This window comes from Mirounga leonina, unplaced genomic scaffold (genome assembly GCF_011800145.1).
Source record: "Mirounga leonina isolate KUSES-001 unplaced genomic scaffold, KU_Mleo_1.0 Mir_91, whole genome shotgun sequence".
NCBI classification, from domain to species: Eukaryota; Metazoa; Chordata; class Mammalia; order Carnivora; family Phocidae; genus Mirounga; species Mirounga leonina.
In genome coordinates, this window is record NW_023270839.1 from 18,671,447 (window position 1) to 18,696,366 (window position 24,920).

General features: G+C 37.2%; 1 protein-coding gene across 11 annotated transcripts in view; it reads left to right on the plus strand.

Moving 5' to 3' along the window:
• MGA (MAX dimerization protein MGA) overlaps nucleotides 1-24,920 on the plus strand; it is a 159,103-nt gene that overhangs the window by 100,172 nt on the left and 34,011 nt on the right. For all 11 annotated transcript variants that reach the window (XM_034994280.1, XM_034994281.1, XM_034994286.1 and 8 more), the window contains 4 exons: nucleotides 7,784-7,915; nucleotides 8,336-8,440; nucleotides 9,632-10,293; nucleotides 11,377-11,722. In XM_034994280.1, the coding sequence (XP_034850171.1) occupies nucleotides 7,784-7,915; nucleotides 8,336-8,440; nucleotides 9,632-10,293; nucleotides 11,377-11,722 (1,245 nt within the window). The remainder of the gene's footprint in view (nucleotides 1-7,783; nucleotides 7,916-8,335; nucleotides 8,441-9,631; nucleotides 10,294-11,376; nucleotides 11,723-24,920) is intronic.

The following is a 24,920-nucleotide window of genomic DNA, read 5'->3' on the forward strand; positions in this document are numbered from 1 at the left end:
AGATTGTAAACCATGCCCCAGTTTTTAGTTTCTTGTATATTTGATTTTAGGTGTGCTTTTTGGAATAGTTTATTGAGTTTTTGACTATTAGTCAGCCCCCCCCCCCCGCAAAGGATTGTTGAATTGATTTACATTATATAATGGATCATTTATATGAGAGTCTAAGTAGTATATGCTAACAAAATGATATATAAAATGATCATTCAGTTTCTAAATCAGCTAGTAATACTTGAAGAACTTTTGCTTTAATATGAGGCTGCTTGTGTGACAGTGTGGTCTTAGAGGGGTACTGTGGATTGTAATGGGACAATTACAGTCACATCATAGTCTTAATAGTAAATAACATTATTGCTTATTGTTAGCTTTCATTTCTGCTATTTTATTTTAATAATATTCTCTTACCTCTATCAGTTAATTTTTCCTTTATCTTTTTTTCTCTCTCCTACTTCCATATTTTGTTAGTTATGTACTCTGATAATGTGTAAATATCTTTCAACTATCTTTCCCTACCTTTGTTTCCGTCTTAGTTCTAGAGGTAAATACGTTCAGACCTGCTGGTCTTTTTGCTTTGGTTTGTTTGCCTATTATTTCCTGGCTGGTTAAGGTTTGAGTTTGTTTTTTCCTTCTCCTACATACATTGTAGTCAAATCTAACTTTTTCCTCTGTGTAATTGTGGTTCAAAGTCAAATGCTCCTGGAAACTAAGCAGGTAGCCAAATAAAATTAGCCTGATTTTGTGTACGAGGTTGGACTCTTGACAGGCTGGAGCACAGGTGCCTCTTCTAAAGGGGCAATCACATCTGTGGATTATTGTCATATGGGAAGGTTGGCCCAGTATTTTCAGAAATTCTCATTGTTCAGTAAAAACTGAAGTCAGCATTTTTATGTAATGATGCTCAATTTCTAAGTGGTAGAAGCTGATACTGGTCTTTTGGGCGAAGCTTTAAACACTGAGCCAAACAAAATGTGGGTGAACCATCAGTTTTCATCTGCTATACGGATTCTGCATTTGGTGTCATGTACAAGTTTTTACTTAATCTTCATGTTGTTAAAATTAATTCAACTGTATTCTTACATAGTTTTATATTTTTTAAAAGATTTTATTTACTTATTTGAGAGAGAGAGTGCAAGTGGGGGTAGAAACAGAGGGGACAAGCATACTGCGCTGAGTGTGAAATCAGACACGGGGCTCAATCCCAGGACCCCATGATCATGACCTCAGCTGAAATTAAGAGTTGGACACTCAACTGACTGAGCCACCCAGCCGCCCCACATAGTTTTACTTAAAAAAAAAAACCAAAACCAAAAAAAAACCCAGTTAAATCTGTAATTCATAAGGTACTATTCATAAGGTGTGAGGTAGAGATCTGTTTTGGGTTTTTCTCTCTATTTTGTTTTGGCAGATATCCCTTCACTCCTCAACCTTTGTTTGTTAAGACTTAGAATATCAGAAAAATAAGTTACACTGGCTAAGTATTCGTAGTAACTGTGAGTGATCCCAATCACAGGTGTCCCTTTAAGGTCCCTCTCTAAAAATTGATGATTGAAATAATTTGTTAAATTTTACTCCAATAATGTCATATTTCTTTGCTTTTCTGTTAACTGTGGAGTTACATTGTTTTTTAGAATATAAGCACTTAAAAATCTTTGAGCTGGAAACTCAAAATACTTGAAAAAAGTTTTGAGCTTGCTTTGAAGTTGTGGAAGAAATGTTAAGCCTGAGGAAGTGTTTTTACTAGTGGTGGTAGTCTTGTTGCTAAAATAAAGTAAGAATCTTAATTTTGTTTTCCACAGAACTATATTTTTTCTGTCTCCTGTACTACCTTTACTACATCCAAATTGATTTATTTCCTATCAACCTGAAATTATCATCTGTTTTTGAACTCTGAAGGTATTTTCGTAGAAGCATTTCTACTTCACTGCTACCAAGTCAATTCTATGTCAATTTAAAAATTTTTTAAAAAGATTTATTTACTTGAGAGCGAGAGAGAGCACACATGGGGGGCTAGGGGGGTGGAGAGACAGGGAGAGAGGAAGAAGCAGAGTCCCCGCTGAGCAGGGAGCTAGATGCAGGGCTTTACCCCAGGACCCTGGGATCATGACCTGAGCTGAAGGCCGATGCTTAATGATTGAGCCACCCAGGCATCCCTAAAATATTTTTTAAGGAGATAATAATTTAGCTAATTATTTTAGCTAAGTTTTAGGTTTGTAGAAAAATTGGGAACGTAGTAGAGTTCCCATATACTCTTCATTCCGTTTCCCTTATTATTAACATCTAACATTAGTGTATTTGTTACAGTTAGTGAGACAATATTGATATATTAATATATTTTTTAAAAATTTTATTTATTTGACAGAGAGAGAGACAGTGAGAGAGGAAGTACAAGCAGGGGGAGTGGGAGAGGGAGAAGCAGGGTTCCTGCTGAGCAGGGAGCCCAATGCAGGGCTCTATCCCAGGACCCTGGGATCATGACCTGAGCCGAAGGCAGATGCTTAATGACGGGAGCCACCCAGGCACCCCTCATATATTAATATTAACTGAGGTCCATTCAGATTGCCTTACTTTTTTTGTTCCAGGATTCCATCTAGGAAATCACATTTAGTAGTCATGTCTCGTTAGGATCCTCTTGGCTGGGACAGTTACTCAAAAAAAAAAAAAATTTTTTTTTTTTAAGATTTTTATTTATTTATTGAGAGAGAATGATAGATGAGAGGGGGGAAAGCCAGAGGGAGAAGCAGACTCCCCGCTGAGCAGGGAGCCCCCAACGCGGCACTCGATCCCGGGACTCCAGGATCATGACCCAAGCCAAAGGCAGTCGCTCAACCAACTGAGCCACCCAGGCGCCCTGTTTACTCACATTTTTAAATTTTTAATGACCTTGACAATTTTGAGGAGTACTGGTCAGATATTTTGTAGAATGTCTCTCAGTTGAGTTTCATCTGATGTTTTTCTCAAGGTTAGACTGAGGTTATATGTTCATAAGAGGAAGATCACAGAAGTGGAATGTCATTCTCATCCCGTTGTATCAAGGGTACATTTTATCAACATGATTTATCACTGACCTTTCCATGCTGTACTCTTTGGAAGGAAGTCACCGGGCAGTCCATATTTAGTGAGTAGGAAGTTATGCTTCACTTTCTTGAGGTGGAGTATGAGCATAAATTAATAGGAATTTCTCTGCACCAGAGAGTTACCTTTTTCCCCAAATTTTTAAAAAGTTTTTATTTTAGGGGGCGCCTGGGTGGCTCAGATGGTTAAGCATCTGCCTTCGGCTCAGGTCATGATCCCAGGGTCCTGGGATCGAGCCCCACATCGGGCTCCTTCCTCGGCGGGAAGCCTGCTTCTCCCTCTCCTTCTACTGCTCCCCCTGCTTGTGCTCTCTCACTCTCTCTGTCAAATAAATAAATAAAATCTTAAAAAAAAAAAAGTGTTACGAGGGCGCCTGGGTGGCTCAGTTGGTTAAGCGACTGCCTTTGGCTCAGGTCATGATCCTGGAGTCCTTGGATCGAGTCCCGCATCGGGCTCCCTGCTCGGCAGGGAGCCTGCTTCTCCCTCTGACCCTCCCCCTCTCATGTGCTCTCTGTCTCTCTCATTCTCTCTGTCTCAAATAAATAAATAAATCTTTAAAAAAAAAAGTGTTTATTTTAATTCCAGTTAGTTAACATACAGTTATATTAGGTTCCGATGTACAGTATAGTGATATATCATTTCCATACATCACCCAGTTCTTATCACAAGTACACACCTTAATCCCCATCCCCTATGTCCCCCACCCCCCCACTCCTCTCCCCTCTGGTGACCATCAGTTTGTTCTCTATAATTAAGAGTCTGTTTCTTCATTTGTTTCTCTTTGTTCATTTGTTTTGTTTCTTAAATTCCACGTATGAGTGAAAATACATGGTATTTGTGTTATCTGATTGACTTACGTCGCTTCACATTGTACTGTAAGGTTGTTGCAACCTATCTATTATATCGCTAATGAACTTTTGTCAGTTATAATGTTAAATTCCTTTATGGCCATCTTTCTAGAGCTCTGTGACAATTTTTAGTTAAAAAATATTCTGAGTGTAGTGTTAAATTGACAGTTACCTGGAGCTTTTCTGTTTTATATATATTTGCTTTTCTGTTCTCTGCTGGTTAGTTACATAGGAGTTTATTCCTCTTGAATGTGTTTTTGTGGGTCCTTTATATTTTAGTGTGTTTAGCTGGGGCAGGCATTTTTTAAAATGCTTTATTTTTTAGAGAGCGCGAGCATGCTGGTGCGCACAAGTGCGCACATGCGCACAGGCAGGGGGAGGAGCAAAGGGCGGGGAGAGAATTTCAAGCAGGCTCCATGCCCAGCGTGGAGCCGATTTGGGGCGCAGTCTCATGACCCTGAGATTATGACTGAGCCAAAGTCAAGAGTCAGTTGACGCTTAATCAACTGAACCACCCAGGCATCCCAGGCTTTTTTTTTTTTTTTAAACTATGGTGAGTCTGCCTTTGAACCTGAAGTGTATCTTTTTTTCAGTTCTAGCTTTAGGAGTCTTTTTTTTTTGTAATGGTGTGATAATATGTTTTTAAGAAGTAGTTCCTAATCTGGTGAAAAGGTAAAAGCATTTAGAAGTTATAATTTAGTTTAAACCGTCATATGTGGAAAGGATTTTGTTTTTTGGGGATATGCTCTCTGCGAATTATTTAGCTATCTTTTCTGCAACTTACTCTTCGTTCATAGGAAACCAACTAAGTCTAAGGTCTCTCTCTAGTATGTGTTAAATGGGGAAGGATTTTCTTGCAGGGCAAACATTTCAGGATAGTATAGATAAGCTAAATTGGGAATTACTTTGAACATGGTTTATGTGCCATTGACTTTTACTTTTATGGCTTTAAAAATATTGATAGGTATATTTAAAATAAATTTCATCTTTTTGTTGTTTTTAGAACTTGCTTTCACTTTTGGGGGAAAGTGGAAGTTTAAAATACAAGTAAACACAGACAAGAAAATAGGAAAAACAGTCTCTAAATTTGATTGTGTGGGGTCTAGAGTTTGTAGGTCTACATATAGGTACATTTTTTTTATCAACTTAATTCCTTTTTTTTATCATCTATGTAGGCAGCTGTTCTGGCATTTTTTGGTCAATAATAAGTATTTTTCTCTTCTCAAAACACTAGAATATCTTATTTTATCCTTTATTTAGGATTCAGTTCTCACTTGAATTTCTGAGTATATTGCTTTGTGGTTCCACTCTGCTGTCCCTTCCCACCTTTCCTAGTTAATTCTACTTATTCGAATTTAAGAATTACATACTCAGTAAAATTTTACCACATTCCCTTGGGCTTTTCAAGTGTTACTTCTTTTGCTTACCTCTCTTGGGACTTATTTATGCCATTATAACTTCTAAAGAGTCAGTTGGGAAAATAACACTAAAGTTCCTTGAGGTCTGGGAAATGTCTTTTATCTCTATTACCATCTGTATTACAGAGTATTTCATAGAGAAGGTACAATAAATCCTTAAAACATAAAACCCGGTATGGTGGATTAATATTTTAATTGATGAGGAAGTGAAAGCCATGAGAAATTTAGCTCAAACACAAGATAGAAACCAGTTGTTTTGACTTCCAATTGTATTTTTACCTGATTGATTGGAAACATGAGGAAAGACTTAAAAGATTTTATTTTTGGGGTGTCTGGGTGGCTCATTTGGTTAATAACTGTAGAGCTGGTTGTCTCCAGCTACAAGCAGCCTCAGATTTATCCCAGTTTTTTGTATAATTATCATTTTTTAAAAGATTTTATTTATTTGACAGAGCACGCACAAGCAGGGGGAGCAGCAGAGGGAGAGGGAGAAGCATGCTCCCCACTGAGTAGGGAGCCCGATGGGGGTGGGGGTGGGGGTGGGGGGCCTTGATCCCAGGACTGACCCGAGCCAAAGGCAGACACTTAACTGACTAAGCCACCCAGGTACCCCTAATTAATCATTTTATGTGCTGTTATACAAGAAGGATTCAGAATAACTAAGTGTATCATTAAACTTCTTAGTAAATACCAGACTCTACAGACGAAGTAGAAAACAAATTTATTAAAGAGTATTAGATGACTTACACAATCTCCTGAAAAGCCAGAAAAACACACTCTGGGACTGCAGTCAGAAAAATGCCCACATTACTTTTGTTGAATGCTCATACAGGCGGTCCCACAACACTGGACAATCACCACCATTTTAATATGGACATTGCACACAGTATACGTAGAGCTAGGACCTTGGTTACTTCTGCCTCTAAAAATTCTTTACTTGGCCAAACACCGTCACCCTCGTTCACACAGTTCTGCGTAGTATCCCTTCATGGTGCTCTTTCCCAAATTGAAGTCTTTCATGGGTACATTGGCAAAAACTGTTACATGTCTGCACATAAACTGCAAGGGAAGGTAGAAGATGAATTTTTCCTAACACCCACCTTGCAGAGGTTGGTGTTATAATGGAGAAAAGTAACAGCTGGGGGAAGGGTGTTGAAATATTTTGGGCAGCCACAAATATGTTGAGCACTCACAATATCCAATACAATTTGAACATGAACATACCCCAATATATAGCAATTCACTTCCTGGTTAAATGTCTCAAGGAAAAGCTAAATGCACTAGAGAAGCTCTCACACATCACATATGTGATGCACATTGTACACAATGAATAATTACACTGGAGCATTGCTTTTAATTATTAAAAATAGGAAAAAACTAAAATGGGTGAAGGGAGCTGGGAGATACAGGCTTCCAGTTAGGGAATGAGTAAGTCATAGGAATGAAAGGTACAGCATAAGGAATATAGTCAGTGGTATTTTAACACTGTGTGTCAGCTATACTCAAAAAATTAAAAAGAAAAATAGGAAACAACCTAATTCTCATCTGTAGAAGAATGGTGAATAAATTGGGAGTACTATATATTCATAATCTGGAGTAGTGTACAGTGGTGAAAATAAATGATCCAGAGATAAATCTGTCAACATAGACAAATCTCAGTTGTAAAATGTTAAGGGGAAAAAAAACCACCAAAAGCTGTAAAAGGATATGTTAAGTAAATACTTTCCCAAAAGATTACCTCTTAATCTACAAATAAGTTATATTTAAGGTTCAGTTAACCATAAATATCACTAATAATTACAAGGGAATTAGGAACCATAATTCGGGCCAGAAGCTTAGTTTATGGCAAATTTGTATTAAATGTTCTAGAAAGTCTCTGGATCACAAAGGATCTTAATTCTTCTATGTTTATGTATTAGTTATCCATTGTTGCTTAACAAATTACCATAAACTTAAGATACATACTGTCTCGTTTTCTTTGGATTGGGAGTTTGGGCATGGCTTAACTGGGTTCTCTGCTTTATGTCTCACAGTGCTTCAGTCAAGATGTCAGGTCTGGTTTCTCCTCAGAGGCTTGACTGGGGAAGATTCTGCTTCCAGTTTCCCTCAGGTTGTTGGCAGAATTTATACCCTTGCAGCTTTAGCAAGATGGGTGATACATGCACTCATATTATCACATACACCAAATCATGTACATCCCATCCCTTTGGCCACTTTTTGTATGCTAGAAATAAAGCACAGGCCCTATTCGCAATCAAGGGAAGCGGAAGAGGGAGGATTACAGAAATACGTAATATCAGGAGGTGAGAATCATGGGGTCACCTTAAAATCCCTCTGCCACTTTTTTTTATTTTTATTTTCTGCTGTCCACTCTGTCCGTACCCTCTCCCCACACCTCAAAAGTTAAAAAAAAAAAAAAAAGTAACTTGTGGTTCTCTTCCCTTGTAGTGGGCTTAAAATTGAATTCAGTGGATCCGACAATGAGCATTGATCTTAAGTATTTGGGAGTACAGCTACCTTTGGCTCCAGCCACTAGCTTTCCTTTCTGGAACCTTACGGGAACCAACCCTGCCTCTCCTGGTGAGTGTGTAGTATTTGTAAAGTCAAAGTTGTGTTATAAATAAAAAACTACCTTTGTTAGAGACATTTAGGATATTCTAAGGTAGATTTTTTTGCCTAGTGGCATAGTCTTAATGATGTATACATTTTAATTTTATTTTTTTAAAAGATTTTATTTATTTGAGAGGGAAAGAGAGAGAGAGAAACAGCATGAGAGGGGAGAGGGTCAGAGGGAGAAGCAGGCTCCCTGCTGAGCAGGGAGCCCAATGTGGGACTCGATCCCAGGACCCCGGGATCATGACCTGAGCCAAAGGCAGTTGCTTAACTAACTGAGCCACCCAGGCACTCTGATTTATACAATTTAGATTAAGTTTTAATAATTAGATGTTAAATATTAGCTGGCTTGAATTTTGGTCATCTCATTTACTTTTTCTTTTATAGATGCTGGGTTTCCCTTTGTTTCTAGGACAGGGAAGACCAATGACTTCACCAAAATCAAGGGATGGAGGGGAAAGTTTCATAGTGCTTCTGCATCTAGGAGTGAAGGTAATCAGCTTTTTAAAAAATTGTAAATGTGGTCTGAAACATGTGGCCCAAGCCTTTTTTTAAAAGTAAGTTTTGGTGGTTTTTCTTCATCTCTTCTTTGCATGCCTTAAAATAAATGGAAAATAATTGTCTTGCCAATGTCTCTTCATTCCCTGTGTTCCATATCCCTAACCATGTCAGGTTTGAATAATCCCTGAACCCTTTTTTAATTGTACTTCCTTTCTGTTACTCCTACAGTTATTTTTTTCATTTTCATTTTTTAGTTTTTGTGGGTGGTGGGGGGACACAGAGGGAGAGGGAGAAAGAATCTTAAGCAGGTTCCATGCCCAGCGCAGAGCCTGATGTGGGGCTCGATCTCACAACCCTGAGATCATGACCTGAGCCGAAATCGAGAGTTGGATGCTTAACTGAGCCACCTGGGCTCCCCACTCCTCTAGTTATCATAAGCATCATTCTCAAGTATTATTTCAGAACTGTATACTTCAGAGTTGTAGAGTGATTCCTGACAGCATTACACTTCCAAGTAAACTTCTAACCCAAATGTTGTGACTGTATGCCTGTTGGTCTCCTTTCTTAGTGCTTTTCCTACTGCACTTATTTGCAGTTTACATTCTAGCCAGATAAATTGACCATGTATCCAAAATAGTTTTTCTCATCTTTGAATCTTTGTACAGTGTTATAATAGTATAATGCTTGTCTGTCTACTACATTTGCTTTTTCACTCTAAAAACTAAATTTTATACTCCTCTCTTTTTTGTGTCTGTGTGTTTTACATCAGAGTCCAGGTACTACAGTCTTTTAAATAATCTCTTGGTGTTCTGTTGAGGTTTGACTTAAGTATAATTTTTGCTCTTATGTTTTTACTTAAATGTGGTTTCTCTGCTAAGGTCATAAGTTGTCAAAGGTTGTAGACTCCTAATGTTAATTATTACTATTGTTAGCACTTCACAAAAATTAATGTAAATATATGTAATGAGATGGTTTTAGATAATGGGGGATTTTAATGTAATGAATATATGATTCCATCTCTTCACTTGGTTTAATATTATGTATTTTTCCTATGTTCTGAGGAGGGACAATTTAGATGATTCAGTAGCTTATAACTTAATACTCTTGACCTTTTTAAGTGTATTTTTCTAGAGATCTAAAGATCTGCCATATATTTAAGTATCTGCATCTCTTTATTTCTAGGTGGAAATTCAGAAGGTCCACTGAAAAACCGTTCTGCCTTCTGCAGTGATAAGCTAGATGAGTACTTGGAAAATGAAGGCAAGCTGATGGAAACAAGTATGGGTTTCTCTTCTAATGCTCCCACATCTCCTGTGGTATACCAGCTTCCCACCAAGAGTACCAGCTATGTACGAACGCTTGACAGTGTACTAAAGAAACAATCTACCGTTTCCCCTTCTACCTCCTACTCTTTGAAACCTCATTCTGTGCCCCCTGCTTCTCGAAAGGCAAAGTCTCAAAACAAACAGGCAACTTTTGGTGGCCGAACTAAATCATCTTACAAATCCATTTTACCCTACCCTGTTTCACCAAAGCAGAAACATGCTCATATGATTCCAGGAGATAAGGTTGCCAAGAATTCTTCAAGTACCATCTCAGAAAATCAGGTGAATAACTTTGTTGTGCCAACTTTAGATGAAAATACATTTCCAAAGCAAATTAGTTTGCGGCAGGCACACCAGCAGCAGCAGCAACAGCAACAGGGAACTCGCCCTCCAGGCTTGTCTAAATCTCAAGTGAAGCTAATGGACCTGGAAGACTGTGCACTTTGGGAAGGAAAACCAAGGACCTATATCACTGAAGAGCGAGCGGATGTATCCTTAACAACGCTGCTTACTGCTCAAGTAAGTATCTCTTGGTTTTTTTAGAAGTGTATTAGTTCATGGTTGGAAAGAATTAGGTTAGTGAGGGGAAATGGGAATGGGCTTTTTGGCGGAAGGATGGGGCATTGAGTTACTTTCCTGATAGGATAATTAAGGAGATTGTCTTGTCTTCTGTATTCTTTATAACTAGACATCTTAGTGTAGATCCCCTCCTGCCAGTAGAGGGAGACAGTACAGTTGTGCTTTTCGGTAGTCTTTCACCTTGTAAAAAGTCAGCTGGCCATTCTGAAAATCTCTAATTTCATTCTCTAGCATGTGGGCAAGTATGTTTGCTAATCTTGTTAAAACTGTTTTGAAAGTTCTCCTTAAAAGGTACTACATTTCAGAAAAAAAAATTTTTTTTCCCCAGAAAATTTTTAAAAATTACAAACCTGTGGAGAAAAAGCTTTTGTGTTTTATAAAATTTTATATTGAGAATTTTTCACTTATTGATTTACCTATCTTAGCAGCCTCTGGTGCATGTGAAAAGATACAACAGCATGTGCCTAATTTTTTTTTTTTTTTTGGTCATGAAATTTTTGTGCCTTAACCTTCCATTTTTAAATTATGTGACTAAATTCTAGACCTGAAGATCATGAGATGTTGGGATTAAATACACAGTATGTCCTTTATTATTAATCATCCCTAAAGACTGTTATGTACATATTATCCTATTCCCTTTTTATTAGTTACTGGAAAGCAGGTGTCAGCAAACTATTTTTGTAAAGGGTCAGGCAGTAAATATTTTAGGCTTTGTAGGCCATACACACTCTGTTGCATTTACTCAACATTATGTGTGATTTCTACTGAGAATAAATTCATCACTATTGGTACTCTGGCTCATAGTTAATTTAAATAGTCTCTTGTCTGTGCTATGCTTTAGAAAGGCAGATTGTTCAGAATCCTGGTTATATTTATGTTCCATCCTTTAAATATACTGCTAATCTTGTGCTATTAGTACTGAGTGTTCAGAGTCCAAAAAGGCAGACTAGTATTTGACTTGTAAGTAGTGGGTGGTGTTGGGACATAATTCAGTAGATTTACAAATTTTTATTTTAACTTTAGGCGTCTCTCAAAACTAAACCCATCCACACAATCATAAGGAAACGAGCCCCTCCATGCAACAATGACTTCTGTCGATTGGGTTGCGTGTGTTCCAGTCTAGCTTTGGAGAAGCGCCAGCCTGCTCACTGCCGCCGACCAGACTGCATGTTTGGCTGCACGTGTTTGAAAAGAAAGGTTGTACTTGTTAAAGGAGGCTCCAAAGCTAAGCATTTCCAGAGGAAAGCTGCTCATCGTGATCCAGTATTTTATGATGCTTTGGGAGAGGAGCAAAGAGAAGAAGAAGAGGGAGTCAGGGAGGAGGAAGAACAATTGAAAGAGAAAAAGAGGAGAAAGAAGCTAGAATACAGTGAGTATTAATTGAGAGTTAAAAGTGTATAGTTTTATTTTTTTTAGAACAGTTTGGTTATTTCAAATATTACTGTTATTTATTTTAATCCTTCAATCAGTGGTCTAGTAAGAATTTTGAGAAATTCTTTTTCTTAAACGTTCTTTCTTTGTGGCTTGTGTGCACACACACACACCTTTTTTTAAATGTAATTTTTCTTTTGAAGATGGCTTTTTTGTATTCCTTTTGAATCATTCTCTCATTTGGACTTCCAGAATGCCTTTGAAGCTTCACCTATTTTTCTGTCTCCCTTTTCTTCCCATGTTCTTTGAATATGCAGATGATCAGTATAACGCATCACTCCCTCCCCCCCCCAGCTTTTATTGAGGTATAATTGACAAGTACAATTTGCATATGTTTAAAGTGTATAACATGACTATTTGGCATATGTATACATTGTGACATTATCACAGTCAAGTCAGCTAATATATCTCATTATTTTCTAAAAGAAAAAATTTGTAACAAGACCCTCTGGTCCTGGTTTGAGCCATTCACCAGGTGATTGGAGTTTTGGGGACAGGATAAGGGCATAACTGAGTTAAGCATTATGTACTATTTTGAAAAGCTTATTTTTCCTTTTTGATAAAATATTAAGTAGACCCACCAAATTACATATTGTATCATTCTTGATTTTTTTCCTTTCTACTATAGCTTTTTATTTTGTTCACATACGTTGAATATATATTTCCCTTACAACTGAAGATTTTTTTGCTTCTTAGTTTAGGAGACTAATATTCCTTTTTTGGCAATTTATATTTACATTCACTGTTGATTGCCACATACTTTTTCAGTCATAGTAGATGTTTAATATTTCAGTGTATGTTCGTCCAGGATTTTCTGTTAATACACTTGTGTGTATACATACATGTTTACATAGAAATGGAACTGTGTGTATGTGGTATCATAACCTTTAGAAGTTTGGTATCATAAAGTCATGTTTTGTTTTCCATATCAACAAGTATAGATCTATATTATAATTTTAGTTTTAATGGCTTCATATTATTACAGTCCTTTTGGTCAGACATTTAGCCTTTTTATATTTTCTTTATTATAAACAGTACAGTGATGAACATCCATGTTCATGATAGGCTATTAAAAGTGGAATTGCTGTGGCAGTGAGAGCACTTTGAAGGTTTATAGATGTTTCTAGGGTTGTACCAAGGTACATATTTACCATAGTTGGATAGTGCTGGATTTTCTATACTCTTAACACTGAATAGTTCAACTGATAGGCAGAAATTGATATTTTGTTTTAAAATTTATATTTCTTCAAGTAGTGGGTAGATTGTCCATTTGTCATAAACTTTCTTCTGTAAATTTGACTTTTTGAATTCTTTGTATGTGTTTTTCCCTACATTTCTTTTAAGATTTCATTTATTTATTTGACAGAGAGAGAGCACAGGCAGGGGGAGTGGCAGGCAGAGGGAGGGGGAGAAGCAGGCTCCCTGCTGAGCAGGGAGCCTGATGTGGGGCTTGATCCCAGGACCCTAAGATCATGACCTGAGCCAAAGGCAGCCGCTTAATTGGCTGAGCCACCCAGGCGCCCCTTTCCCTACATTTCCAAGAGCTTCATTTTTCACAGGTTATAATTTTGTAATTTATATTTCAATTTTGTTAATAGTTCTTCCCTATTCTCTCATTTGCTCTGAAAAAGGAAAAAGCAGGGATGGTTAAGTCTAGTGGTCTTTTTAAAAAAATTTTATGTTTTCTGTCTTTGGAGTCTTGCTTAGAATGTCTTTATCTGCAAGATTTTAAAAAATACTAATTAGATTAATAAATGGGCTTAAAATAATTAATATGATCTGGAATTTATTTGGTGTGAAATTTGTAGTAGGGAATCTTTTCTTTCTAATATGGCTAGGCAGTTTTTTTTTTTTTTTTTTTTAAAGATTTATTTATTTGCGAGAGAGAATGAGAGAGAGCACATGAGAGAGGGGAGGGTCAGAGGGAGAAGCAGACTCCCTGCCGAGCAGGGAGCCCGATGCGGGACTCGATCCAGGGACTCCAGGATCATGACCTGAGCCGAAGGCAGTCGCTTAACCAACTGAGCCACCCAGGCGCCCATGGCTAGGCAGTTTTACCATGACTTACTGCGAAGAAATACTTTACCTACTGGCTTAAAATGTCACCTGTCATTTAGTAAATTGAAAAATATTTATGTCTGTGCCTGTTTCTGGTTTCTGCTATTTTGTGATCAGTGCCAGGCTATTCTAATTGCTATTTCAGTGTTTAAATAAGATACTGCCTCCATATACCTAAACAATCTTTATATAAATAAGATTTAAAAGGTTTAAAATGAAATAAAAGAGGGAATTATTAGTTTAGTTCTATGTATCTCCTGAGTTTTTTCCCATTTTGCACTTTAAAGCAATACTTTTCCATTTCAAAGTAACAAGAATAAGTTACAGAAGCCATGTAAGTATGAAAAGTATGTATCTGTTAGGCTTTATTAATTTGCTTTTTTGCTTAAGTGTATTTACCCTGTGTCTTATTCTTGACCTGAATTAACTCCAAAAGCTAGCCAATTATCAAAGTAGTTTCTGTTTTTCTCACTGATAAAAAACATGTCTTACTGTGCTCTAGGAGCCATCAGTTTTCTTGTACTGTTAGGGAAGATGAGGAAAGGAAGGAAGATACTTTTGTTATGACTGCTATGGAAAAGGAACAGAAATAGGGAAGAATTCTTGGAGGCAAAAATGTTGCTGAAACCAAAACCAAACAAAAATAGACATAAAAACTGGAAGAAGATGAAATCTTTTAGGCTGTTTTGAAAAAAGGTAAGTGATGAGAAAAAAATTGATTTAGAGAAGTTGTAGAGGTAAGAAAATGAAAGAGGAAATACTCAAATGATGGAAAAAGTATCTCCAAAGGACATGAAATTTCAGTTTTAAAGGGTCCCCTGAATAGCAGGCAATAACAACTCTAAGAAGATTCTATCTAGACACATGTTTCTGACATTTGTAGATTAAGAATAAAGAAGATACTCTGATCTCTTTTAAAGAGAAACCACTTTGTTTAGGAAGGATTTAAAATCAATTTGATGTCAAAGAGATCATCATCATCAGTAATTAACACTGATTTAAAAAATTAGGGGCACTTGGGTGGCTCAGTTGGTTAAGCGACTGCCTTCGGCTCGGGTCATGATCCTGGAGTCCCGGGATCGAGTCCCGCATCGGGCTCCCCGCTCGGCGGGGAGTCTGCTTCTCCCTCTGACCCTCCCCCTCTCATGCTCTCTGTCTCCCATTCTCTCAGATAAATAAATAAAACCTTAAAAAAAAAAAAGATTTAAAAAAAAATTAATTTTTAAGTGTACTCTTGATTAAGAGTACTCTTTAATCCCATCCCCTATTTCCTTTCCCCCAAACTTCCCCTCTGATAACCATCTGTTTGTTCTCTATAGTTAAGTTGGCTTGTCTTTTTTGTTTTCTTTTGCTCATTTGTTTCTTAAATTCCACATGTGAGTGAGATCATATGGTATTTGTCTTCCTCTGAATGACTGGTTTCACTTAGCAATATATTGTCTAGCTCCATCCATGTCGTTGGAAATGGCAAGATTTCATTTTTTCTTATGGCTGAATAATACTCCATTGTATATATATACTACATCTTCTTTATCCATTCATCAGTCAGTGGACACTTGGGCTGTTTTCATAATTTGGCTATTGTAAATAATGCTGCCATTAACATAGGGGTGCATGGATCCCTTTGATTTAGTGTTTCTGTAGTTTTTGGGTAAATATCCAGTAGTGTGATTCCTGGATCATAGGGTAGTTCTATTTTTAACTTTTTGAGGAACCTCCATACTGTTTTCCAGAGTGGCTGCACCAGTTTACATTCCCACCAACAGTGCAAGAGGGTTCCTTTCTTCCCCCACATTGTCTTCAACACTTGTTGTTTCTTGTGTTTTTGATTTTAGCCATTCTGATGAGTGTGAGGTGATATTTCATTATAGTTTTGATTTGCATTTCCCTGATGATGAGTGATGTTGTGCATCTTTTCATGGTCTGTTGGTTATCCCTCTTTATGCAGAGCACTCTGTGAGGGTTATACCATTTAAATCTTAAAACCTGTTATAAAAGGGCTTCTCCATTTTACAAATGCACTAATTGTTTGCTTAGAGAGTTTATGTAACTTGTTCCCCAAGGTCAACTTGGTTTTAAGGGAGTGGTAGAGATTTGAACCCAAGTTTTTCTGACTTGAAAGTCTTCATGTTTTTTTTTCTATTGTATAAAATATGATTTTTGATATTTGGCCTTCACCTGATCATCTCTTTACCCTTTTGTATGTAAAAAAAAAAAAAAAATACTGCTGCTAATGTAAAGGCACTGTGCTTAGCTACCATGGGTGGTACCAAGAGAAAGGATAAAACATGACATTTCTGCTTTCTTAAGCCCACTTAGAGTTTTGTTGGAGACGTGTCTCTATCTACAAGTTAACTATGTAAAGGGAAGAAAAAAAAATTGATACCTGATTAGGAAAAAAGGAGAACACACAAATTACCAATATCAGGAATGAAAATTTACATTACTACAGACATCCAAAGGTTAATAGAGAACAGTTTAATGCCAATAAATTAGACAGATGAAATGGACAAAAACTTTGTTAGACACAAAGCTACCAAACTCACTCAAGAAGAAATAAGTACCTGCTTACCCCTATACAAATGAACTTGTAGTGAAATACTCCACAGTAAGGACTCTAGGTCCAGATGCCTTCACTGGTGAATTCGCAAACATTTAAGGAAGAAATAATGCCCATTTTATGTAAATGCCTCCATAAAATGATCTTATTCTATGAGACCAACATAATACTGGTTTGATACTCAAGCCAGAAAAAGACATTACAAGAAAATGATAGAGTACTATCTCTCATGAACATATGTACAGATTATAAATACAATTTTAACATAACAAATCCAGGAATATATTTAAAGAATAAATACATCATGACCAAGTGGCATTTACCCCAGTGGTGCATGGTTGATTTAACATTTGGAAATAATCAGAGCGTTGTTCACCATTATCATAATAGACTTAAAAAAGAAAAAGGCCATATTATCATTTCTTTTTTAAAGATTTTATTTATTAGAGCACATGTGGGGGGAGGAGCAGAGGGAGAGGGAAAAGCAGACTCCCCACTGAGCAGGAAGCTTGATGTGGGGCTCAATCATGGGGCTCTGGGAACTTGACCTGAGTGGAAGGCAGACACTTAACCAACTGAGCCACCCAGGTGCTTCCATATTATCATTTCAATAGATATTTTAAAAAATGGACAAAATCCATTTCTGGTAAACATTCTTAAGCATAACAGAAGGAAACTTTCTCAATCTGATAAAGAGCATCTATGGAAAACTCTACAAACAACAATTAATTGTGAAAGACTGCTTTCCCCCCAGTGATTAGGAATGAGGACAATGTCCTCTTTTGCCATGTCTATTTAAAATTGTATTGGGGGTCGTAGCTAGTGCAGTAAGGCATGAAAAAGAAAATGCATCCAGATTGGAAAAAGAAGTAAATTGGTTTTATTCATACACTGGAAAATCCTAAGGAATCTACAAAAATACTACTAGAACTATGTTAGTTTAGCGAACTTACAGCATACAATAATATCAGTAGACAATATATTTGTATATATGCCAATAAAAACTGGAAATTGAGATAAAAAGTACCATTTAAAATAGCATCCAAATAAACCAGACACTTAAGAATAAATCTGACAAAAGTTGCCTAAGACCTTTTTTTTTTTTTTTAAGATTTTATTTATTTATTTGAGAGAGAAAGAATGAGACAGAGAGAGAGCATGAGAGGGGGGAGGGTCAGAGGGAGAAGCAGACTCCCTGCTGAGCAGGGAGCCCGATGCGGGACTCGATCCCGGGACTCCAGGATCATGACCTGAGCCGAAGGCAGTCGCTTAACCAACTGAGCCACCCAGGCGCCCGCTATCAAATTTTTCTTATAGACCCACTTTTGTTGTGTCTGTATTTTTGGTAGTTGTATTTTTGTTTTCCTTTGTCTCTAAGTATCTTCTAATTTCCCTTGTGTTTTCTTCTTTAATCCATTGATTATTTAAAAGTATGTTAATTTCCACAGTTTTGTGATTTTTCCAGTGTTCCTTTTGTTACCCATTTCTGACTTCATCCTCTTATGGTCAGAAAATTTACATGATACCTATCTTTTTAAGTCTATTCAGACTTAATTTGTGGCCTAACATACCATCTATCCCAGATGTCCCATATGCACTTGAGAAGAATGTGTATTCTGTTGTTGGGTAAGGTGTGTTCTGTGTATATGCCTGTTAGATCTAGTTTGTTGATTGTGTCGAGTCCTTTCTTTCCTTATTTATTTTCTGTCTGATTGTTCTATCCATTATTGTGAGTGGGGTTTTGAAGTCTCCAGCTATTACTGCAGAACTGTTTTTTGCCTTTAATTCAAATCATTTTTTGCTTCATATATTTTGATGGGTTGTCATTAGATATATTCATGTTTATAATTGTTACTTATTCTGGATGTATTGAAACTTTTATTAATACATAATGTTCTCTTTTTGTCTCTTGCAACCTTTTTTTAAAGATTTTATTTGAGAGCGTGAGCGTGCACAACGGGGGGGAGAGGCAGAGGGCGTGGGAGAGAATCTCAAGCATATTCCACGCTGAGTGTTGAGCCCAGTGTGGGGCTCGATTTCATGACCCTGAGATCGTGACCCAAGCCGAAACCAAGAGTTGGACACTTAACTGACTGAGCCACCCAGGCACCCCAACTTTTTCTTATTTAGTATTTATTTTGTCTGGTATTAGTGTAGCCACCCCTACTCTCTTTTGGTTATTATTTTCAGGGAGTATCTTTTCCTAGCCTTTCACTTTCAAGTTGTTTGTGTCCTTGGATCTTGGGTCTTGTGTAGACAAGGTATAATTAGATCATGTGTTTTTATCTATTCTTCCAGTCTGTCTATAATGGGAGAATTTAATCCATTTACATTTAAAATAATGACTGATAGGAACTTCTGTCATTGTGCTTTCTTTTTCTTATTCATTGTATATTTGCTATATATGCTTTGAAGCCTTTTTGGCCCTTATTTCCTGCATTATTGTCTTTTGTGTTTAGTAGGTATTTTGTAGTGCATTGCTTAAATTCTTTTCTCATTTTCTTTAATGTGTATTTTATAACTATTTGTGGTTACCATAGGATTACATTTAACATCCTAAATTTATAAGACTCTAATTTAACTTCAATAACATGCAGAAACTCTCCTTTACAACTCCATTCGTACCCCTTTCAGTTGCTCATGACACAGTTTTACAACTTTATACATTGTGTGCTTGAAAAGATAAACAAACTTTAGAAAAAATTATTAATCTCCCAAATTATCTAGAAAACAAAATTTGGAGTTACAAACCAAAGTTAAAGTAATAGTAGCTTTTACACTAATAATGGGTTTTTTTCTTTAAATGTATTAGTCTCTTAAATCCTGTAGGAAACAAAGTACAGCTACAAGTCATTGGTATAATAATACTAACTTTTATAATTGCCCATGTGTTTACCTTTATTGAGATCTTTATTTTTCCATATGGCTTTGAGTTATTGTCTGGTGTCCTTTCATTTCATCTTGCAGAACTCCTTTGAACATTTCCTGCAAGTAGGTTTAATGGTCATGAACTTCATCAGTTTTGAAAGATGTTATTTATTTATTTGACACAGAGAGAGCACAAGCAGGGGGAGAAGCAGACTGGAGAGGGAGAAGCAGACTCCCCGCTGAGCAGGTCTCCATCCCAGGATGCTGGGATCATGACCTGAGCCGAAGGCAGATGCTTAACAACTGAGCCAGCCAGGCGCCCTGAACTTTATCAGTTTTTATTTATCTGAAAATTTACTTTTTTCCTCACTCTGGGGGGCAGTTTTGTCCGACATGTAGGATTCTTGGTTGATAGTATTTTTTTTTCTAGTGCTCTGAATATATTTGCCCACTGTGTGCTGGCTCCCAAAATTTCTGATGAGTAATCTGCTCATATTGTTAAGGATCCCTTTTGTTTTTCTCTTGCTGCTTTCAAGGTTCCCTCTTTGTTTTTCTCTTTCAAGAGTTTGATTATAATGTGTCTCAGTGTGGGTGTTTTTGAGTTCATTTTGGAGTTTGTTGAGCTGTTTGGATGTTTATATTTATGTCTTTCTTTAAATTTGAGAAGTTTTCAGCCATTATTTCTTCAAATAATCACTGTGCTGCCACATTCTCTCTTTTCTTTCTAGATCTCCCATCATGTGTATGTTGGTCCTCTTGATTGTGTGTGGTAGGTCCCTTAGGCACTGTTTGTTTTCTTTAACGTCTTTTATATCTTTAATTCAGATTTCATTATTTTCTCTGTCCTGTCTTCCAAGTTCACTGATTATTTCTTCTGCCTGTTCAAATCTGCCTTTAAATCCCCCTAGTGAATTTTTCATTTTAGTTCTTGTACTTTTCAGTTCCAAGATTGTGTTTTGGTTTCTTTTCAAGTTTTCTCTTTATTGATATTTCCATTTTGTTCATATGTCAGTTTCTTGACTTTCTCCACATCTTTATTTCTTTGGACATATGTTTATAAGACCGTTTTTAAAAGGTCTTTATCTGGTATATCTACCATTAGCTCTTTTTCAGGGATAGTTTTCTGTTGATTCCCCCCCCCCCCCCTTTGAATGGGTCATACTTTATTTTTTCTTTGTATGCCTTGTGATGTTTTGTGGAACATTGGACCTTTGAATCTAATAATGTGTAACTCTGGAAATCAGATTTTCCTTCCCTAGAGTTTATATATTTTGTTATTGTTTTTGTTTTGTTTTGTTTTGTTTTGTTATACATAGTCTCTACTAAGGATCATCTTGATGTATATGTAAGCTTAATGTGTTTTCAGGTCTTCTCTGAGCCTTTTTGTTTTTTTTTAAAAGATTTTATTTATTTATTTGACAGAGAGACACAGCGAGAGAGGGAACACAAGCAGGGGGAGTGGGAGAGGGAGAAGCAGGCTTCCTGTGGAACAGGGAGCCTGATGTGGGGCTCGATCGCAGGACTTTGGGATCATGACCTGAGCCTAAGGCAGAAGCTTAACGACTGAGCCATCCAGGCGCCCCTTCTCTGAGCCTTTTTGTTTGCATGCATAGTCAGTTGGTTTTGAATGTTCTCATTTTTAATATCTGGCTCTTGAAAGGGGAAAAAGTAAAAAACTAAGGGGATAAAGGGTGCTGGCCCTTTAAATGCCTTGGAAGTCACTTAAGACTGATGGGGGGAGGGCTTGCAGTAGTGGGGGGAGGTGCAACAACAATGGCTGCCTACCTCTGTGCGCCTCTGATTAGAAGCAGTCCACTGTCAGAGATCCCTGATGTTTGGAGGACAGAACCCTTTTTGCCTGCCTCCCACAAGCTGCAAGCTACTTCTGGAACACGCACAGAGCTGCCTGCCAAGTGATTAGAAGATGGGGGAATGGGCAGCTGCTACTGTGCTGAAAGCTAGAATAGACCACAGTTAAGGACCATTTACCATGCCAACTCTTATCCTGGAACTTGTAAGCCTTTAACAGGCTCCAGAATTCCAAATTATTCCAAAATAGTTACATCAGGCAGATTCTCCCAGTGCAGTTGTTGTTTATGAATGGGCAGACAGATTTCTTGGTGCTACCTGTTCTTTAATCTTCCTAGAATCCTCTCATCATCCAATCTTGACTGGGAGTGTGGGGGGAAGCAAGTGAAACTGAATATTGTAAAGGTGTCACTTCTCATTTTTATTTGTAATTTCATTGTAGTCCTAGCTTTTTATGTGAAACTTCAAAAGCCAATTCTAAAATTTATTTGAGGGGTCCCTGGGTGGCTTAGTTGGCTGGGTGTCTGCCTTTAGCTCAGGTCATAATCCTGGGGTCCTGGGATCGAGCCTCATGCCTGGGCTCCCTGCTCTGCGGGGAGTCTTCTCCCTCTCCCTCTGCCCCTTCCCCCTGTTTGTGCTCTCTCTCTGTCTCTCAAAATAAATAATATCTTTAAAAAAAACTAAATTTATTTGGAAATGCAAAGGACCTAGAAATAGCCAGGGCAATCTTGAACAGTGACAAGGTGGGAGAATTTGCTGTATTGGATGTGTCAGAACATGTAAAATGACCACATAATAATACAGGGTGATACTGGCTTGGGTATAAAGGAAGTAAGTCAGTAGAATGGATTCAGACATATGTGGACACTTAATTGGCAGAGGAATAATATGGAAAGGATGATCTTTTTAAATTGTGATAGGCTCATTGAATATTCATATGGGAAAGAGTGAGACTTGATTTTATTTACTATACATAGAAATAATTTCTTTGAGATTATAGACCTAATTGTGGAAAGCTGAGCAATACAACTTTCAGAAGATATATATGTATGATCTCATATTAGGAAAATATATTTTTTTTAATGTTCATTTTCAAGATTTGTATTTTTTTTTTTAAAGATTTTATTTGTCAGAGGGAGAGATATAGAGCACAAGCAGGGGGAGCAGCAGTCAGAGGGAGAAGCAGGCTCCCCAATGAACAGGGAGCCTGACGCGGGGCTCGATCCCAGGAGCCTGAGATTATGACCTGAGCCGAAGGCAGACGCTTAATCCAGGCACCCCTAGGAAAAGTTTCTTAATCATGATAGAAGAAAACATTCCTTACAAATTAAAATGAGAAATTTAGGTCTTTAAGATATTAAGCCAGTGAAAATGTACGCTACAGTGAGAGAAAAGATATTTGCAATATCTGACTAAGAATCTATATCCAAATATGTAGCGAGGTCTATAAATTAATCAGAATCAAACAGTCCCATAAAAAATGGGCAAGACTTTGAGAGGTACTTCATGAAGAGGGATGTTGAACATCTCATTCATGGTCAGAGAAGTACAAAGTAAATCCATAGCAAGATTCTACTGCATGACTGCCAGAATGGTTATAATTAAAATTATATGATAATATCAAATGTTGATAAATGGGAACTCTCATACACTGCTGATGGAAATGTGAATTGGTATAACTACTTGGAAAAATAGTTTGGCAATATTTATTAAATTTGATGATTCACATGCCCTTGATCTAATAGTTTGACTTCAGAGTAATCTGCAGAACTGCATTTTTTTAGGATTATTTAGGGTACCATGATTCACAGTAGCTAAAACCTGAAAACAACCCCAGATATTTTAATAATAGTAGAATGATAAACAATACTATGACTAATCAGAGTAGTACGTCATAGTAAAAATAAATGAATTATTTAGGTATGTGCAACAGCATAGTTGCATTTTACAAATACAGTGTTGAGTGAAAGGAAACTCAGGCAAAATAATATATTTCTGTGGTTACATTTATATAAATTTTAAAATCAGGCAAAATTATGCTGTGATATTTAGGGGTATGTACTTTGGCTTTAAAAAGAAAGTGGAAAGGTAGCTATCATTTAATTGATTTCTTTTGTGGGAAGGAATTGTGATTGATAAAGAGCATGCAGGGGCTCCTGGGTTTAATGGCAGTATTTCATTTCTTGACCTGTGTAGTGTTTATATGGGTATATACTTGTTAATATGTTTTAAGTTATATATACATTGTTTTTGCATCAACTGAATATTACATTTCACAATAGAAAGGCTTAAGAGGCATACAAAAATGGGAGGGAGAGGAATACATAGTATGCTGATTATTAGCATAGCAGTTTTGTGGGACTTCTGTGTCTAACACTATTCATTTCTGGAGCAACTGCTATGAACTGTGCTAAGAGTGACAGGAGGTAAGATATAGACAATTAAAATGAAGTCCATCTCTTAAGAGGTTACTCTCAATTTGACAAAACAGATATGTGGGAACCCTATAAATACGTATTTATTGTAATTTTTAAAAAGATTTTTACTTATTTATTTGAGAGAGAGGGAGAGAGCATGAACATGGTGGGGGGAGGAGGGAGAGGGATAAGTAGACTCCCCGCTGAGCAGGGAGCTCGACCGACCGGGCTCAATCCCAGGACCCTGGGATCATGACCTGAGCTGAAGGCAGATGCTTAACCGACCTGAGCCACCCAGATGCCCCTCTTTATTGTAATTTTAAGTGCCACAATAACAAATGTGCCATAATGTTGTGTCATGAACAAAAGGCTTTTTGAGAACCCAGAAGACATTGATAATGTTAGAGGACCTTGGTCAGATAATATTAGGAAGCGTTTAAAATAGAAATAAGGGGATACTATCCACTTCTTGAAACAGGTTTCTGTTCTTGGCTTCTGTGGATATGCGCTATTCTGGCTCTCTCCTTAAGTAGCTCTTTTTTTTTCTGGATTTTTAGGTGAAGGGTAGGAGGATCCCTGGTATATTGTGAAGGGGAGCAGAGAAGTACTGTATCTTTGATCCCTAGCAGTGTAAAGGAATCAAGTGCAAAGCGAGCTAATGAAGTATAAGGAATTGGTTTGTTGTTCTTGCCTTTGTGTGGAGTCTGTCCATTTTTATGGCTTCAGATGTAGGCTCTGCCAATGGCAGTTCTCATCTTTTTTTTTTAAGTTCTTATTTATTTTTTTAAGTAATCTCTTTGCCCAACATGAGGCTTGAAACTCCTTACCCATCGATCAAGAGTTGCATGTTCTTCCAACTGAGCCAGCCAGGTGCCCTGACGGTTCTGATTTTTATTGTGTGCCCTGTTTGATATGTTGCTGGCACATCAGTCTTACATGCCCTAAAGAGAACTGAACTCTACCCTTCCCAACCAGCTCCTTTTATGAAGTCCTCTGTTTACTGGAACACCATTTTTCCATTTATCTATAGTTGAAACTTTAGAGTTGTCTTTGATTTCCTATGAGGAATTAAGATGTCTTAAAATATTTTAAGAGGTTTTCTTCTGTAGTACTGTACTGTATATTTTGTAGCTATTATTTTCAAAAGAAAAAGTTGGAAAGGGACCTTTACTTAGTAGAATCCTTAGCTTTATGGAGGCTTGGAAAAGCCTTAAAGATGATTGAAAGAGATCAAAGTTGTCTATAGTGTTTGTCCTGAAGGCAGCTTTACTTTTGTAGTAGAATTAATATGTGTATGAACTAATTAGCAACACTAGAAAATAAAGTTGTTATCAAATGAGTGGTTGAACCTCTGTTAATACCCACCTCCTTTGTGGGGGCATCCCTGGTTACCCTTTTAAAAATGCAACTCTCCCCCCTCAAAA